We start from the raw sequence: 19,368 nt of genomic DNA on the forward strand, positions 1-19,368 counted from the left end.
GGCCAGGGCATGATTTGTAACTCTTAAATATATAGACATGTGGCCTGCGAGGTGGCCCTCTGACCTGCTTCTCCAGGCATTGATTAGGTGGGGCTGCTGTCCTGGGAGAGTGTTAGCTGTGTCTACATCCAGGGAGGCTCAGTAGCATTGAAGGGGTACTGAGGGTACCTTGATGTATGAAATGGAGACAGTGCTTTATGCATTATTATCTAGGCGTTTCTGCATATCCAAAGGTGTGTGTGTGTGTAGGGGGCTGAAGGGTGTAGATATAAAGTTACCAGCTTGGTGGAGGCCTGGGATCCACCATAGTGTTGGGATTGTGCAAGCAGAGGCAACCCACCTTGAAAGGCCCCACTAGACCGGGGGCAGACACCTCCATAGGTACCAGTCCAGGAAACAAACTAAGCAGCAACCTGCAACAGAGGCCTCCATCAATACCCAGACAGAAAGGAGAACAAAACAAAATTTTCTAAATCTCTGATTGATCCTCAAATTTGAGTGTGCACCAGAGTCACTTGGAGGGCTTGTTAAAACACAGATAGCTGGTTCCACCTGCAGAGTTTCAGGTGATGCCACTACACCTGTCTGCAGACCACACTTTCTTTTTCTCTAATGATACTTTTATTTTTGTTATAGATGTTTCTCCTTTTCCCCCATTGACACCCTCTTCCCAATCCCACCCCCCCAAAGCATTGTTGTCTATGTCCATGGTTACGCATACATGCATGTAAGTTTTGTGGTTTATCTCTTCCTCCCCCATCCCCCCTTTCTGAGGTTTGTTAGTCTATGTACCCTACTTCTATGTCTCTGGGTCTAGTTTGTTCATCAGCTTGTTTTGTTCATTATATTTCACAAATAAGTGAGATCATGTGCTACTTGTCTTTCTCTGATTGGCTTGTTTAGCTTAGGATAATACTCTCCAGACCATGTTGTGCAGACCACACTTTGAAAACTATTGTTATAAGTCCTATGTTAATAAAAAGACATTATTTTGATTTCACTATCAGACACAGACCAACTAGCATTCATTTATACAACACATATAAAGAATAAACCATGTTCTCTACACGTGTTATCAACCAGGGGATACTTTCCTTTTCACGAAGAATGAAAAAATTTAAGATTGATAACATCCAGTGTTGCAGAGGATATGAGGAAACAGGTACTCTAATACCCTGTTGATGAGTTTATGAAAGGCTATACTGGTTTTGAATGGCAATTTAACAGTTATTGCCAATATTTGTAAAGTATACATTCTTAAATGCAGAAATTTCCTTCTAGGATTGCCACAGGAAAATCTATGGTTCACAGCAACATTTGTGCATTGTAAATAACCTTAAGATGAAAAAATATTAAAATAATTATCAGTCATAAAAGAAAAAAGAGGTATTGACTGAACAATTCTTATATGCATATTTTTATCATTTAACCACTGAATAATTTTCTACAGTACATCCTACAGCAGAAAAGACATTCTGTAGTACAGTATTCTAGCATGGTACTCAGTTGCTGAAATTCAAATGGCAAGGTAAAAATCCATCAACATTCTAGAGCAGGTGCTCAACCTTCCTAATGCCACAGCCCTTTAATACAGTTCCTCATGTTGTGGTGACCCCCAACCATAAAATTATTTTCGTTGCTACTTCATTACTGTAATTTTGCTACTGTTATGTCTTAGGTGACCCCTGTGAAAGGGTCGTTCAACCCCCAAAGGGGTCACGACCCAGGTTGAGAACCGCTGTTCTAGAGCAAGCTACTTATGTACACTTTGCCAAAGTGATATTTTTCTTCACTCCTTAGAGACTTCAAAAAGCTCTACCAAACTCTCCAACTTGCTCATTTTGGATTAAATGAGGGAAAATGGCTTTGAACCTAAGCTCATAGTTCCTCCAGTAAATTGTAAGACTACTTCCTGATTGCATTTAAGATCTCAGTGTCAATAGAGCATGCACCAGTAGAACCTTAGAAAGCAGTATGGTGAAAGCTACATTTTCAAAGATCTTACAGCAATATTTTTGTAATTGTGTAAAATAAGGCACTGATTGATACATTTATGCAATGCAGTACTATGCAACTATTTAAAGCAAAGTATGGATAATGAAAGGCATTCATAATATATTAATGGAAAAAAGTTCTAGTATAGAATATATCATATTGGTACGTATGTATTTGTTATGTGTATATGTAGTATTGGGAGGATTTAGAGTATGTTTTTATGTCTGGTAGGCCTAGTTCCTTCTCACTATTCTTCTTTTTCAGTTTTCACAGTTATTCTTTATGTTCTCGTAAATAGAAACAAATATAATTTTTATTGGGATAGCATTAAATTTATAAATTAAACTAAGGGGGGAAATGTTTTGATGTTGAGTCTCAGCTAAGAATATGATATACTCTTTCATTTGTTCAGGACTTTTCTATCTTTCAAGAGTTTTATTTTATTTTATTTTTAAGCTTCCTTATAGGTTTTGGACATAGCTTAAGTTTACACATAAGTTTCTTGTTTTGTTTCTTTTTTGAAATCATAAAAAGGAAATTCTCTTCAAGTATATTTTAACTAGTTTAGGTTTGTATACAGATAAAGTCTTTTATTCTTCTTAGTAAACATTTCTCTTGAACTGATTATACATACAGAAGTGTACAGATCTTAAGTTTACAGCTTCATATGCATAAAGTGAATGCACCCAGTAACCAGCAGCTAAAACAGAACATTACCAGCACCACAGAGGCATCCTGGTACTCTTCCATCCTTGTTGAGCTGAAGATGACAGTTGAAAATAAAAATGCATACGTTATGACTCCATTTATATAAAGTTCAAAACCAGACAAAACTAATGGATGGCAATTATGTCATGATAGTGCTTACCTTTGGGGAGGAAGGTGGTGACTGAAATGGGACGCTGATTTCTGATCCTATAGATAAGTTTTCCTACTTTGAACTTCATTTAAATGGAATCAGAGTATGCACTCTTTTGTGTCTGGTAAAGGCTACTGATATTTCTGTTAATTGCTATTTTACTAAATTTTCAGTTTTTCAACTAATTTCTTGGTCTAGATATAAAATCATATCTGCAAAATGTTACCTTTTCCTTTCCAACTTATGTCTTTGTTTCCTTTTGTCCAACTTCATGAGCTTAAACACCCAACACAATGTTCAAGTAGTACAGGAGATAGTGGGCCTTGTCCCTGACTTCAGTTGGAAAGCCTCTCTCGTTTCTACATTAAGATGCTGGCCTTTGGGCAGAGGTACAGTGTCAATGAATTACCATCAATTTCTACTTGAGCATATTTCACATGAAGGAGTGTTCAATTCTGTCAAATACCTTTCCTGCAAGGGTGGAGATCATCATGATTTTTCTCCTTAAATCTTTTAATATGATGAATATTAATGGATTGTCTAATATTAAATTTTCCTTGCATTCCTATGATAAACTCAACTTAGTCATGATTTATTACTTTTTGAAAGTGCTATTGGATTGTTTGCTAATATATTGTAAAAAATCTTTGCAATGATATTCATAAGTGGAGAGTGGTCTATAATTTTCTCTTTGGTACAATCTTTGTCAGGTTTTGGAGACTGTTACTATATTCATTTTATAAAATGAATTTGGAAGTCTTTCTCTCTTTTCATTTTATTTTATTTTTTGGCACTTTGAGGTTTAAGATTCTTTTTCTAGCCTCTGGAATTGTTTAAACATCAAAATTACTTAATCTTATAGATTTGGTAGAAACCTCCTTGAAACAACCTGGGCTTGATGCTTTTTTATAAGGAGTCCTTTAACTATTTGTTTCTTCTATTTGGTTTGTTTTAATTTTTATACCTACTAGGGTAAATTTTATTTGCATTTTTCTAATTTATTATATAAAATTATTATATGTAATTATTCCAAATTATATATAATTTTATTATATATAATTATTCGAAGTAGTCTTATAATTTTGAAAATTCTCCTGTTTCATGGTTACTTCTCCCATGTCATTTAAATTGTTTCCTCCCTTTTTTTTCTTGAGGTTGGCTGATGTTTTGTCCATCTTATTCTCTCTTCCCTGTTCCCCAGTTTTTACTAATTCCTTCTGCTTCCTTTTGGTTTGCTTTTTCTTCCAGTTTTTAAGACGTGGTAGTTTAATTTTCAGCCTTTCCCATTTTTACTGATATGGTTCTAAATACTATGGATTTCCTGTCATAACTGCTTTAAAAAAAAAAAGTAGGTTTGCCCTGGCTGGTGTGGCTCAGTTGGCTAAAGCATCTGTCCAGTATGCTGAACGGCAGCAGGTTTGATTCCTGGTCAGGGCACATGCCTAGGTTGTGGGGTTTGATACCCAGGTGAGTCACGTACAGGAGGCAAACAATTGATGTTTCTCTCTTACATTGATGTTTTCCATCTCTCTTAAAATAAATAAATAAATAAATAAATAAATAAATAAACAAATAAATAAATAAATGCATATCCTCGGGTAAGAAATAAAAAAAAAAAAAACAACTTAAAAATAAATAACATAAGAAATATTAGCTGTTCATTAGTCTTGTGGTCAAGTCTTTCTGGTGTGTTTTCATCGTCTATGGTGATGTTGGTCTGTTCATTCTTATTTCTTATAACTTTGAATGGGATTTGACTGTAATCCTTTTCAGTTGCTCATTTTTTAATTTTCCTGTACTTTTAGGAGGTAGGGTGATGACTTTTCTAACACTTCCTGTTCATGTTTACTAAGTGATTTAAGATTATATATGTCTATATTGGCCTTCCTTCCCAATATTTACCTGGACTTTCTCTTCCTTATGTCCTATTGTACTTGTCCTGTCCAATTTGAATTCTAATTTTAGCAGTTTTTCCTCAGTGCCAGGCTTTGTCTCATTACTTTTAAGAGGTGTACAGGACAGGGCCCAGACTACTCTAGCACAATCATCACACCTTATTGTACTGCTGTAACATTCACATGAAAATGGGAACCCGTAGAATCCCTCCGTTTTTCAGCTTCTGTTCTCAGATTGTTCATTGCACTTTCTATTGCGAAACTATGGGCAAGGTTATAGTTCTCCTATTCTCAAGGCTGTCAGAAAACAGCTGCCTTCCACTTACCCCCATACAGATGCTGAGACTATGTCAGGCAGTGATCTGTCTTCACTTACTTGGATATTCACATTCATGGGAAAACTCTGTCATTTAGTTTTATAGAATAGGGGCTGTGGTTACCATAGTTACTCTGTATTATTATGCGGAGATTCAAACACTATACTGATGCCATAATTTCCCCTGAGTTTAAATTCTGTGAAATCTAAACTGTAGAAAAGAGGTTTTAATAACAATAATTTTATGGTGGTTATGACAGAAATTAAAACTGGAAATTTATTGTATTTCAGGCACTATGCTAAGTGCTTTATATGTATTATCTCATTTAATTCTCAAACAACCACGTGAGTTAGTTCCTCCCACCTCATTTTATCACTGGGGAAGTTAGGGTCCAAGATCACACTGCTGCACTGGCAGATCTGGGATTTAAACCCATCATCTGACTCTAGAGGACCTCTTTACTAACCCAACTCTTAAGTATTATCAGATCAACAGTTTTCAAAGTATGTACCACTGTCAGCAAAACTTCTATTTGAATTTAAATATTTAAAAATAACTATTTAAACATGTAATAAAAATGTATGCATATCATAGGTCAGATCTAAAAACAATGTAGATGATAAATAGGTTGAATTGTGTTGTATGTTTTATGAAGATGCTCAAAACAAAGCTTCTACTATCTTCTACAACATACCATATTAGGAGTGAGGGTGCAGCATATGGAATAGAGTTATTTGAGATTTTTGGACTTCACATTTCCCTTCTCATTATATCACCACTGCTAAAAAATAAAGTATGTATGTAAAATATTACTTATAGTTTACCTTACTAATAAACAATTTTCTTATAAATAACTATTTAGAATAAGTTAGAAATAGTTTCTCCACAATTCACACTACCTGGTATTTTTTCAGTCAATATGCTGCTGTGGAATGTGACATTCACTGGTTCATAAAGTTTTACAAGAAGCCCTGGCCGATTTGGCTCAGCGGTTAGAGCATCGGGCTGTGGTCTATAGAGATCCGGGTTCGGTTCCCGCTAAGGAACCGATATGGTTCCTGCAACGTATCTTGGTCGCAGCTTGTCCCCGGCCCTGGTAGGGTTGTGCGGGTGGCAGCCACTCGCTGTGTCCCTTTCACATTGATGGTTCTCTCTCTCTCTCCCTCCCACTCTATCTGAACAAAAAATGAAAAAATGTCCTCGGGTGAGGATAAGAAATAAATAAATATGTTTTACAAGAAGACCTCACAAGTATATCAATTAGAATCATATTATAATTTATAATCTTATGCTATTAAATTATACAAGTTAGAAAATATTTCTTAATAGTTTTATGCAATACTTTTACCTTGGAATTCCCTTTCATTTATGAACACAGTTACTAACTTTCCTACCTTCCAATCACTATTAGTGACTCAGGAAAAACAGTTTGGGTTTTGCCATTACAGACGTAGTTTGAGATGTGGGTGTCTTAATTTGCCTGAATTCAAACAGAAGCAAATCATGGAAGGATGACATCTGTTGTTAAACTTATATTTTCCCCATCATCAGAATATTTATTTTATTTCTAATTTTTAAAAATTCACTATAGAAAACTGAAGTTTAAAACTATCCATGCCAATAATACATGATAATTTCTCCAAGTATATACTAACTCTCCCTTTGCTTGGGAAGGACTATCATTTAAGGTTATTTTTTTCTCCAATTACGGAAATAAATGAAAATAAAATGCTAAGCCCTGGCTGGTTTTGCTCAGTGGTTAGAGCATCGGCCCACGAACCAGAGAGTCTCGGGTTTGATTCCTGCTAAGGGCACGTACCTCGGTTGCAGTTTGTCCCCGGACCCGGTTGGAGTCGTGTGAGTGGCAACCAGTCGATGTGTCTCTCTCACATTGATGTTTCTCTCTTCCTCCCTCTCTCCCTCCTGCTCTATCTGAAGATAAATGCAAAAAAATGTACTCGGGTGAGGATTAAAAAAAAAAAAGCTAAATGTTACTATACGTAAACAATGATGCTAGTAATTTAGTTTTTATACTGATATTTGGAGAACAAATAATTCAACATTTATTATCATCAAGACTTTAACTTAAATCCAGCTCCTTTAGCAAAGCATTTCCCTTCTCCATTTCAGTAATAGTTTCATATCTGTTAATGTCATCAAGCAATAGTGATTGATGTGATTTACTGATGAACTGATTACTAACCAGATGAGTTTTTACACTACCTCCTTTACAATGAGCAAGTTCATAGAGTAAAGAAAACAAAAGCAAAAACCTCAGTCTTTAACCCCTAAATAGTACATTTCCCTCCGACTTACCTGAAAATATAAAAATATAAATGACCATGCATGGAATTAACCATTATATTTACTTGAGTGTTCTTACTTTTTAATAAAATTTTTACTTATTAAATTTGAAAAAAAATAGAAAATTATCAGATAGAAATTAGAAAAGCTAAAACATGGGGCAACAAACTAAGAAAATATCCAAGTGGCTAAAAATAACTCAGTTATAAAAGTATAAGTATAATTTATAATATCATAGTATCTCAGAAAAATAAAAGAAACCACTAAATGTCATTGCTTCCAGATAATACTGTTTTCTCCCCATAAAGAAAAAAAAGGGAACTTAATAATTTTAGATTAAAATAAAACATAACTGTTACTCACACGAGCAACATCTAAATAAATGATCTGCACAGCATAAAATTTTTCCATTCACTATTACATACAGTTAAATTACTTTTCCCACAGTTACATAAGTCTTCTTAAAACAATCTCCCTTTAAAAAATTATTGTATTAGTTAAGCCTATTCATTCTTGCTATGAGGTTAATTTCATTTATATAGGCCATACAAGTTTAATTGGCACACACTTATGTATGAGACAAAATAAGTCATCCTTCTTTTTAAAAATTATGGGATCAATTGTTTTCAAAGAATAATTCCAGATACTTAATTCATTAAAGCAATTTTCTACCATCAGCAATCAAGCTTTTAAAATGATCACAAAGTGCTTACCCAAGATTATCACTGCTATATGAATTGTAAACTTGATTTGAAGATTTCTATTTTATAATTTGTACTGAAGAGTTTTTAAAAAGATAACCTACATACATACAGTTAATTTTCCTCAAAGAACTTCTTAGAAATACAGTATAAACATTTAAGAACCACAATAGAGTCCACAGTGGTTCAAATTTCAAAGATTTTCTTGAAATCCACTACAAATACTGGCTCAAGATCACAGCCCAAAGTGACACCAGCACAAGATTTGATTGTAAGACTCTAACTCTTAAAAAAAGAGCACACTTGGTTATACATGGCTTTTAACCTTGAGCTACAGTTATGCTACAAATCCCCACCCTCCCACTCTAAAGTCAGTCATGTGGAGATCTGTACATTCTCTGAGCACTGTTTAGAGTCCCTGGTTTTCCAGCTCTGATGGAGATCTTGAAGGCGTTCAGAAGTCCGTGTGCTTACATTCAGGGCAGGATGAACTTTACAAATTCCACTTTCCTCCATTAGTGACAGGCCACAAATCCCAAAGTATGCATGCAAAGCATCTGAAAATGAGGCATTTTTGTCACAATAAGCATTCTGATTTGTACATGCTTCACAATACTTTAGCTACATATCTATCAGCCCATCACAACATTAAAAATAAACTTAGAAAAATCCTAAACATAGTTTTTGCAATATTTGCTTTCACAAAGTCTCAAACACCAATTTTTTAAAAAACCAGATGATCAAAATCAGATATTTTATTCAAGACAATAATATTAATAAAGGAAAACAGTATCTAGCTGAAGAAGTGACATTTCCTATATCCTTTGTGATTAAAGGAAAAACAAAAAGAGTACCAGTAATATAAAAGACTTCCCACTTTAGTGGGTTTCCCCCTTTGCTTACCATAGAATATGGAAACAAGGCATTTTAACTCAGATTATCATAACAGGAAAATTTTTTCTTAAAAATGAAAACAGCCCTGGCCGGTTTGGCTCAGCGGTTAGAGCGTTGGGCTGCGGTCCGGAGAGATACAGGTTCAGTTCCCGCTAAGGGCACGTACCTCAGTTGCAGTTTGTCCCCGGCCTTGGTCGGTCGTGCGGGTGGCAGCCACTCGATGTGTCCTTTCACATCGATGTTTCTCTCTCTCTCTCTCTTCCTCTCTCTCCCTCCCACTCTATCTGAACAAAAAATGGAAAAATGTCCTTGGGTGAGGATTAAAAAAAAAAAAGAAAATAAACAAACCTCTGAATCTAGTTAGCAGTACCCTTCCCCTCTGAGTTTTACTTCCAACAGAACCTAAACCATATGCTATCCTAACACTGTGTTAAATGAAAGGTGGCTAAGCAAAATAATCCATTCTGGAATGCTGTACCATATTTCATTTTCCAATTTAGGGTACTGTCAATCATTCTAAAAATATCTGACCTGACAATAAAAGTAAATTTACATTCTCTTTAGCTATAATAATGTGAGTGTTCATACCATAACAATTCTTCTACACTGTCCTCACCAGTTTCCCATCTTTCAGGGGTCAGCAACCCTCTTACATTAAAGTGGCCACTGAAATCACATGGCTGTTGCCTGCCTGAGTGCCTTATATGGACTTGTAAAGAGCCCAGAGCTCTGCAGTTATGGGAACACTACAAAAAACATTCTGTAGCAGTGAACATTTTTTTCTATTTTTGATTTGGGCATCACTTATGACCTCAAGAGCCATTCAAGTTTAAAACATCTTACCAAGTCAAACTTTGTCTAAAGAATTAAAGTAAAAGTTTTACTTAAACAAGTATTATTTACTTTTCAAAACAGAATGACAAATAGTTAATGCTTACTCAATGTTTTTTGTGAAAAAGTTATTTCATTAATGGAGGCCCAAGTTAATCCCCTTCTTTATCTTTTCAGAGAATGCTTAGGTTTCTTCTGGCTCATTTTCCTCTAATTTTCAAACCACAAAAAATAAATTTGATTTCCCCTGTACTATTATATATGTTCCTTGCAGTTATTCTAAAATTATAAAAGACACAAAGTAACATTAAATTTTACTATCTAGAAACGAGGAAACTTTTCCAGAAAAAAAAATGCAATAGAAAGACAAATAAAATACATCCATAATTAACATAAAATAAGGCCTTACACTTTCCAATTAATGTAAAAATAAACTTATTTTTTTCACAAAAGGATTTTTGTAAAATCCAGTGAACAAGCAATTAATTGTTTCAAACCTCAAATAGTTAAAAAAAAACAACACCAAAAAACTCTTTGTCTCTAAGTGGTAATGCATTCAAGCACTTTAGATGATGAATATATATAAAAACATTCTTTTCTTAAGTTTCCTCTATAAATGTATATAACATTTCTTTATGTCAAAATATGTTACTACATTTATTAGAACCAAGAATAAGCTAATTTTAAAGACTTGTTAAAATGATTTTTATAAAGGCTCTAGGAACAGGTCTATCCACAGAAGTTCAATTTAACACACAGACTTTTTATGCTCTGTACTGTACAGGCTTCTGAAGACACTGTAACGTATCTGTAAAAAGTATTACATCCAAGTATTCCCACAAATGTTAAAGTTAGAAACTGATATTGCAAGAAAAAAGGTTCAAAAATTTTCTTTTAAAAACATTACTGTAAAAACTCAAAATGTATTTCAAATATGTTTATACAAGAAATCCTTTCCATGAGATTATTTCCCTATGCCAATTATTTGTTAAAATAGTACCATGCACTGACTGAAAAAAAGGCACCAAGACCAAAATAATTGTTTTCTTGAGTCCCTTTTCTAATATATCTATGGCTATGTGTTACCAATACCAAAAATCTGAAATTTTATTTTGCTTTAGAAATTAAAAGCACTGTACATTTTTTTCTAAAGAAGAATATTTTGCATGAAAATACAAGTATGGATGTGAGGAAATATTCCTGCTCATTTCAGGTACAAAAATATGATTTCATGAGGCCCTGATATATATATATGTGTGTGTGTGTGTGTGTGTGTGTGTGTGTATGTGTATATATATATATATATTTTTTAATTATTTTTTCCTTTATTGATTTTAGAGAGAGAGGAAGTGAGAGGGAGAGAGAGATAGAAACATCAATGAGAGAGAACATCGACTGGCCGCCTCCTGCATGCCCCCCACTGGTGATCAGGCTCACAACCTGGGCATGTGCCCTGACTGGGAATCGAACCGGCAACCTTTTGGTGCATGGGTCAACACTCAACCACTGAGCCACACTGACCAGACCCCTTATGTATATTTTGATTCACGTACATACCCCAACCATAGCAGTTCAATAATAGGAGATGAACTGAAGAGGCTGTAGGCCAATAATAAAAGCATTATTCTATTGCAATGCTACGATAACAATCATTCCTTGAATTTAGTTTCATATATTCATAGCTAATAATTTGTCAACTTGCTTATCAAAAATGTCAGTGTTCTGAATTATTTTTAACAACTCTCAATGTGATTTTTGGGAAGCTATACATAGATTCATTTTGCTGGAGGTAAAAACATAAGAAGGAGGGACCAGCAGCCTGAAGAATGATGCTAGATGTGGAAGAGGAGTGCAATCTCAGGAGGGCCTTGGGTGCCATGCCAAAGAACTGACTATGAGTGCTGAGAAAGTCTTTGAATTTTTAAATTTAATAGAGGAGTTTAGATTAGAGGTTCTCAACCTTTTTGTTTGTTTGTTTGTTTTTTACATCAGAGATCCCTTTGAGAGACTGAAAAAAACTTTGGTTCCTCTCCTCTTTTTTAAGCACATGTACATACACACATACAAAGTGTCAATATGAGGGGGACTAGGCCAGAGGCAGGAAGACTAATGATAAGACTTCTGAAGAATCTAGGCATGAACTTGGGGTCTAGTGCCACTGAAGTTTTGGGGCCAGACAGAACGTGAAGATAATGAGTTCAGTTAGCAGGTGAGGTCTGAAGGGCCTGTAGATGGCATAGGCATAGTTACTGAGCAAGCAGTTTTATATCAGGGTGTGCAGCTTGTAATAAGGTTTGGACAATAGCAGAATTATTCACATGGTTTGAAGAAATATCATTTTTTAATACAGATTTTTCAATATTTCTTAAAAAAACATTTAAAAGTACTTATGAAATACAAGAATCCTTTGCTCTTCACATCTATACCGTTCCTGAGTTTGGAAAGCATGGAATATCATATTGGTTGAATCTGTTGGGTTTCTGAGTTTTTAACAGTGAATGGTGAGAGTTCACATAGCAAAGTATTCATCTAAAAAAAATAACCCTAATCTGCCAAGATTCAGAGAACAAAAGTCTGAAAAGTGAGAGACACCTGTACTCAGGATTTGAGATTTCTGATTTAATAATTTTTTAAAAAAGCAAAAATGGGTTCCCCCTTTTGAATTAAGAACAATTTATTCTATGTAGCTCAAGTGATAGCTAACAATCCTAAAGATTTTGGATGGGTCAAATGATTCTTTAATTTGGACAAGGCTTATTTAGACCATCTGCCTTAATGCCTCAAATGAAATAGAACATTGCTAAATAAAATATTTAGAAAATAATGCAAAGTATACCAATATATCTTGATAATCAAACCCTTCCTTTATACCCAACACCCTAAATCTACTCTAAACTTAAACAATTTGCCTTTAACATACTATTGAATGTAAGTTTACCACCATGCCTAAATTTTCTATAAGCCCTTTCTGACAAAGATGCTTGAAGGTTTTATTAAGAAATAAACAAAAAAAAAAGTTGTTCTGGATTCACACAAAAAATAAATTACCTGGATGACTATCTGGCCACTTGGCAAATCCCCCTACAAGGCGATCTTGAGTTGATAAGATGTAATTTCTATTTTTCTCAAAGTTAGTGTATTGGAAAATTTTCAGAAGCTGAAATGACATGACAAATATAAATTTGCTGACATAAAACTTTTATATCAACCATGGGCTTAAATTTCAGATATATATCATTTAAATATGCCTTTCTCTAGCTAAATCTCTCAGAGAAAAACCTCTGGGGACTTTAGCACTTTAAAAGATAGTCAACCACATTATGTTTTTTATTATCATATCAAGTCTACCCTCCTGATTTCTTGACTCACTGTTTCCTTTTTGAACTATGCCCATTTAACCTCTTTGCATCACATTTAGCTAAGTTCAAGTTCAAGTTCAACTTCTTTAGTCATTTAAAAAAGTGCAATTTTGCCCTGGCTGGTTTGGTTCAGTGGTTAGAGCGTCCACCCTCAGATCAGAGTCCTGGATTCGAGTTCAGCCAAGGGCACGTACCTCGGTTGTGGTTTGGCCCCCGCCCCAGCTGGGGTCGAGTGGGTGGTAACCAATCAATGTGTCTCTCTCACATCGATGTTTCTCTCTCTCTCTCTCTCTTCCTCCCACTCTGTCTGAAGATAAATGTAAAAATATCCTTGGGTGAGAATTAAAAAAAAATAATAATAAAGTACAATTTTGTTTTGTTGGTGTGGCTCAGTTTGTTGAGCATCGTCGCATGGACCAAGAGGTCACCAGTTCGGTTCCAGGTCGAGGCACATGCCCAGGTTGTGGGCTTGTGTGGGTTTTGTGGAGCACATGCCTGGGTAGAGGATGTGCAGGAGGCAACCGAATGATGTTTCTTTCTCATCGATGTTTCTCTCTCTCTCCCTCTCCTTTCCTCTCTCTAAAATCAATAAAAACATATATCTAAAAATAAAAATTAGAAAGTACAATTTTATCTACTCATATTTTAACTCTTATGATAAGCTTCTGAGCTATTAAGTTACAAACTGGTTGAAACTAGAACTAAACATATTTCAATAAAGAGCAACAAATATTATTAACCAGATGTTAGAGACAATTTTGTTTGAGCATAGTAAAAAATTATAGATCTTTAATTAGGAAAGATAAAAGATGAGACAAATATGAGTTTAGCAAAAACATTGTATAGCTTAAAGATTTAGGACATGTATTATTTGTTCTCTCATAAGATCCCATTAAATATAAAAAAATAAAGGATAAATCAAACTGCAAAGAGGAGGTGGTAAACAGTAGGCAGGAGAGTTCAAGAAATTTCTGTAGCCCCAGCAGATGCGGCTCAGTTAGATGAGCATCATCCCATGCACCAAAAGGTTGCCAGTTAAATTCCTGGTCAGGGCACATGCCGAGATTGCGGGCTAGATTCCCAATGGAGGGGCATGCAGTAGGCAGCCGATTGATATTCTCTCCCATCCGTGTTTCTCTCTCTCTCCCTCTTTCCCTTCCTTTCTCTCTAAAAAATCAATTAAACAAATATTTTTTAAAAATTTACCCCAAATGGATCTCAGACCTATACTCAAAAGCTAAAACTATAAAAGTGTTACAAGAAAACATTGGGGTAAATCTGCATGATGTTGGATTTGGCAATGATTTCATGGACATGACAACCAAAACACAGGCAACAAAAGAAAAAAATTGATAAATTAGACTTCATCAAATTAAAAAACTTTTGTGCATCAAAGGACATTATCAACAGAGTGAAAAGGCAACCAAGAAATGGAATAAAATATATGCAAATCATGTATCTTGATAAGGGATCAATATCCAGAATACACGAAGAACTTTTACAACCCAACAACAAGGAAACAAACAACCTGATTTAAAAATATGCAAAAGACTTGAATAGACATTTCTCCAGAGAAGATACACAGATGGCCAATAAGCACATCAAAACCACAAGATATGCCTGGGCCGGTTTGGCTCAGCAGTTAGAGCATTGGCCCATAGACCAGAGAGTCTTGGGTTCGGTTCCCGCTAAGAGCATGTACCTTGGTTTGTCCCTGGCCCCGGTTGGGGTCGTGTGGGTGGCAACCACTTGATGTGTCTCTCTCACATTGATGTTTCTCTTTCTCTCCTCCTCCCTCTCTATCTGAGGATAAATGCAAAAATGTCCTCGGGTGAGGATAAAAAAGTAAAAAACAAAAAACCCATAAGATACAACTTAACACCCATTAGGATGGCTATTATTAAAAACAAAACAAAAAACAGAAAAAACAAGTGTCCATAAAGTTGTAGAGAAAACGGAACCCTAATACACTGCTAGTGAGAATGTAAAATGGTGCAGCTGCTGTGGAAAAGTTTGGTGGTTCATCAAAAAGTTAAACATAACAGTTCCATATGATTCAGAAATTCCACTCCTAGGTAAATATCCAGAAGAAATGAAAGCAGGGACTTGAACAGACATTTGTATCTAAATGTACATAGCCCCCACCCCTTTTTTAAATTTTATTTTTTGATTACAGTTGACATACAATAGTATATTAGTTTCAGATGTATAACATAGTGATTAAACATTTATATCCTTACAAAATGATCATGCTTAAAAGTCTAGTACCCATCTAACACCATACATAGTTATGATACTGACTACATAGCCACCTTTTCACAATAGCTGTAAGGTAGAAAAGACCCAAATATCTATCAACAGATAAACAGATAAACAAAATGTGGTTATATATACACAATATATGTTACTCATCCATAAGAAGGAATGAAATTTTGATATATGATATAACACGGATGGACTCTGAGAACATTATGCTAAGTGAAATAAGCCAGAAAAACACATATCATACTATTCCACTTATATGACACACCTAGAAGAGGCAAATTCTTAGAGACAGAAAGTAGGACATAAGTTATTAGAGGCTGGAGGGAGGTAAAAATGGAGAGAGTTGTTGTTTAATGAGTACAGAGTTTATGTTGAGGATGATGAAAACTTCTGGGTATAGATAGTAGTAATGGTTACACATTGTGAATGTAATTAATGCCAATGAATTGTACACTTACAAATAGTTAAACTGATAATTATTACATCATGTAGATTTTACCACCATACAAAAAAGGAAAAAAGTTAATGGGGAACTTTATAATGGATAAACCAGGTCTGAAAACTCTGGAGCCCTTTGGTTAAAAGGAGAGACAACCAGAAATTATGTGCCTCTTTATGTGATGCAATAGGGAATATACATCATCAATAACTGGCTATTAATAATAATAAAGAATTTTGGCTGATTTTTTAGATGTGATTATACTACAGTTCTGTTTTTAAAAAATGTCATTTTTGTTTAGCAAGTATACTAAAAATTTTCCAGATAATGTAAAAACGGTATCTGGGATTTGCCTTAAAACAATACAGGAAGGGGGAGAGTAGTGGGTAGGAGTATGGATGAAGGCTGGCTGGCTTTTGGGATGAAAACTGCTGAGAATGGTTGATAGATATAGAGGGATTCATTACATACTATTCCCTCTACTTTTGAATATGTTGCCTTCATTTTAAATAATTCCCGTTTTCCAAATTTATTTCAATCATATGTATGAATTTTGTCTAAGAGAAAAAATTAGAAAATTATATAGATGAGCACAGACTTTTGTTAGATTTCAGAATATCAGAACTAGGTGATACTTTTAATTAATTAATTTTTGTTACAGATGTTTCTCCTTTTTCCCCCACTGATTCCCCCCTCCTCTTCCCTCCCTGCCCTGTCCCCAGCTTTGTTGTCCATGTCCACTGTTTATGCACACACGCATATAAGTTCTGTGGTGATACTTTTTAAAAGCAAAAGGCAATTTTAAGAAAGAGAAAGTCTGTAGGTATTTAATGGCTAATAACCTTATAGAATTAGGTATATCAAAATGTAGCAGAGATGGGGGGAAATGTATGAACATATCAATCAATACATTTCAGAACGTTTACACAAATAAATTAACAAAAAATAGAAAACCTTAAATGCTTTTTAAAGAAATGACCCATAGTTTATCTTTTAAGATTAATATGTTCCCATAAAATCTTTACTGCTCTAGATGGACTACTGATCAGTTTCAATAAGATTTTTATGATCTTATTATACCTACTTTCTTACCTATATTCTGGGCCACTTGAATTTTATAAGAATGGAAATTTTCAAGTAGTACAATAGATAACTGAACTCTTGAAAAACCATACAGACAGTAGCTTTGCCAGAGCAACAGGAAAAACTTAGTAGCCTAAATCTAACAATATTTAATGAATAGTACGAAGACCAAACCCTTTAAACACAGCTGATATTAACACAGCGTACAGGTTTCTCTCTCTCTTTTTTTTTTCCTCTTACCTTTAGAGTTGCTCCCACCCAAAAAGAATAACAGGTGTCTACAGGCTTATTCGGTCTTCCATGATAACCATTTTGTTGCCTCATTATACACCACCTCTTTATCCTGTTCAATTCTTTTTCTGAAAAAACTTCTTCTAGTTTACCCATGAGGCACAGCGATGCAATGCCACAAAAAGTTGAACCTCCTGTTAATCAAAAACACACAGTGCTTTATACTTCAAAACAGATGCCTAAGACAATAATATAAAATGGTTGGAGGAAAAAAAAAAGTGGTTAAACAATTCTAGAATATAGTGAAATAAAATTAATTTAAATGTAAAAGACAATTATAATTTTAAATAGCCACTAATCACTGAAGTCTTCAATATTACTTTGATGAAACAGAATTTAATTTAAAGCTATAAGACACATTTTACTTATGAAAACAGTAAGGCGTGGAGAGACTAAGGAACTTGTTCAAAATTATATGTTGATGGCAAAGCTCCCTGTCCAGGACTCTACCACGTGAGTCTGATTTTAATTCCCTTAAAGATAGTATATTACTTGTGAACTGAGGTTCCATCTGCCTAAAGCTACAGGCTAATTTTCACATTTAACAAACAAGCTAGAAGCTGGTATGCAGAAGTGATTCTCGTCAGCTTAAGAAATTTAAAGAAGAAATGTTTGAGTGAGGGGAGAGGGAGTGTGCGGGCAGGGGAGAAGAAAAGAGCAGCTGGAAGTAGATGCACAGGGAGTATCCATGCTATAATAGACTGAATAATGCCCCCGCCCCCCAACATCCAAGTCCTAATCCCTGGAACGTGTGCATGTCACCTTATATGGCAAAAAGGACTTTGAAAATGTGATTAAGTTCAGGATCTTGAGATGGGGCGATTATCCTGGATCACCTGGGTGGGCCCTAAATATAACCACAAGTGTCCTTATAAGGACTGGGAGCAGAGGGAGATTAAAATACAGAAAGAGGAGGCGATGTGACTATGGAAGCAAAGACTGGAGTGATGTGGCAATAAGTCAAGGAATGTTGGCAGCCACCAGAAGTTCGAAGAGGCAAAGGAACAGATTCTCCCCTGGAGTCACCAGAGTAACCGGCCCTGTTGACATCTTGATTTTAGCCCTGTACCATGCAGTTCAGACTTCTGTCCTTCAGAACTGTAAGAATCAATTTGTGTTGTTTTACACGCCCAAGTTTGTAGTAAAATGTTACAGCAGCAGTAGGAAACCAATATGCTCACAAAGGTGATTACTATCCTCAGGAAATGAAAAGTCAGTATTTTTTCATAAAAAAAACAACAACAACACTTTCCATTGGTACTATTTGTTGTCAACTCCAAACGATTTTGAAATACTTGTATTTCCAATTTATTACAACTTCACTTAGTAATTTTTATTTCATCTATTTAAATAGATGACAGTTCCTAATATTTCTCATCCTGTAACTTTCCTTTTGGTGTTACAAATCCTGGATGTTTTCTCTGGAAAAGGAAAAATGAGTAATCCTATAGAAAGCTTAAGGCAGCTATTACATCAAATGCATTAATGTAAGTGAAAACTATTTAATCTTCAGAATTTTTCCCAATTAGCGGGAGATATATGTTAGTCATGAATGAATTAAAACAAAAAGTAAAACAATTATCATAATCTTTTAGAATAATTTCTAGTAAACACCTATCAATATTATTTCCTCTTCAATAACCCACTAGTTTCAATTTTTCTTTCATGAAAACCTGGCCATGACTTCAGATATTATAACATCATTCAATATAAAGCCTCTAATAGTATGTTATCTTTAAAACTAACTACTGAAAAGTAAAATGAAACATTTAATTATTACTATCCAAATTACTTGTTAGGATGCTTTAGGCAGACTGGCACAATTCAAAGTAAAAATACTTTTTACTTTGCCCAAATCACCATATTTTGAAAATATTAACTTCTGGAGTTTGGGCTTTGAGTAGTCAAAAAATAGTAATTACAAATTCTGTACTTTAAGCTAAAATTCATTTACCAAAATTTACCCCTAAGAGGTTCTTGTTTTGCACAAAGTTCTAAAAAAAGAAAGTAGTTCCAAAAACCTGGATTGAAAGCAGTATGGTAGATATAAAAAGATCAAAAAACACAGTGACATCTTGACAATAATTAAGTTAAGAAACATAAAACAGCAGGCATAAGAACTCAAATAGAATATC

General features: G+C 34.7%; 1 protein-coding gene across 7 annotated transcripts in view; it reads right to left on the minus strand.

The window, feature by feature from the left end:
- Positions 1–316: 316 nt before the first annotated feature.
- Positions 317–19,368, minus strand: part of PGGT1B (protein geranylgeranyltransferase type I subunit beta) — a 59,251-nt gene continuing 40,199 nt past the window's right edge. The window contains exons 7-11 of one of the 7 annotated variants that reach the window (XR_004961733.1): positions 17,183–17,367; positions 12,845–12,953; positions 8,084–8,628; positions 5,761–5,847; positions 372–413 (exon numbers count right to left, since the gene is read on the minus strand). Coding sequence is in view for 2 of the 7 variants with exons in the window: in XM_036280394.1 (XP_036136287.1) it covers positions 8,447–8,628; positions 12,845–12,953; positions 17,183–17,367 (476 nt within the window). In the remaining 5 variants the exon portion in view is untranslated. Of the gene's footprint in view, positions 414–5,760; positions 5,848–7,645; positions 8,629–12,844; positions 12,954–17,182; positions 17,368–19,368 lie in introns of those variants that run through there. The other 6 variants (XR_004961737.1, XR_004961735.1, XR_004961736.1 and 3 more) reach the window with 6 other exon arrangements.

The sequence above is a fragment of the Molossus molossus genome, unplaced genomic scaffold (genome assembly GCF_014108415.1).
Source record: "Molossus molossus isolate mMolMol1 unplaced genomic scaffold, mMolMol1.p scaffold_m16_p_3, whole genome shotgun sequence".
NCBI classification, from domain to species: Eukaryota; Metazoa; Chordata; class Mammalia; order Chiroptera; family Molossidae; genus Molossus; species Molossus molossus.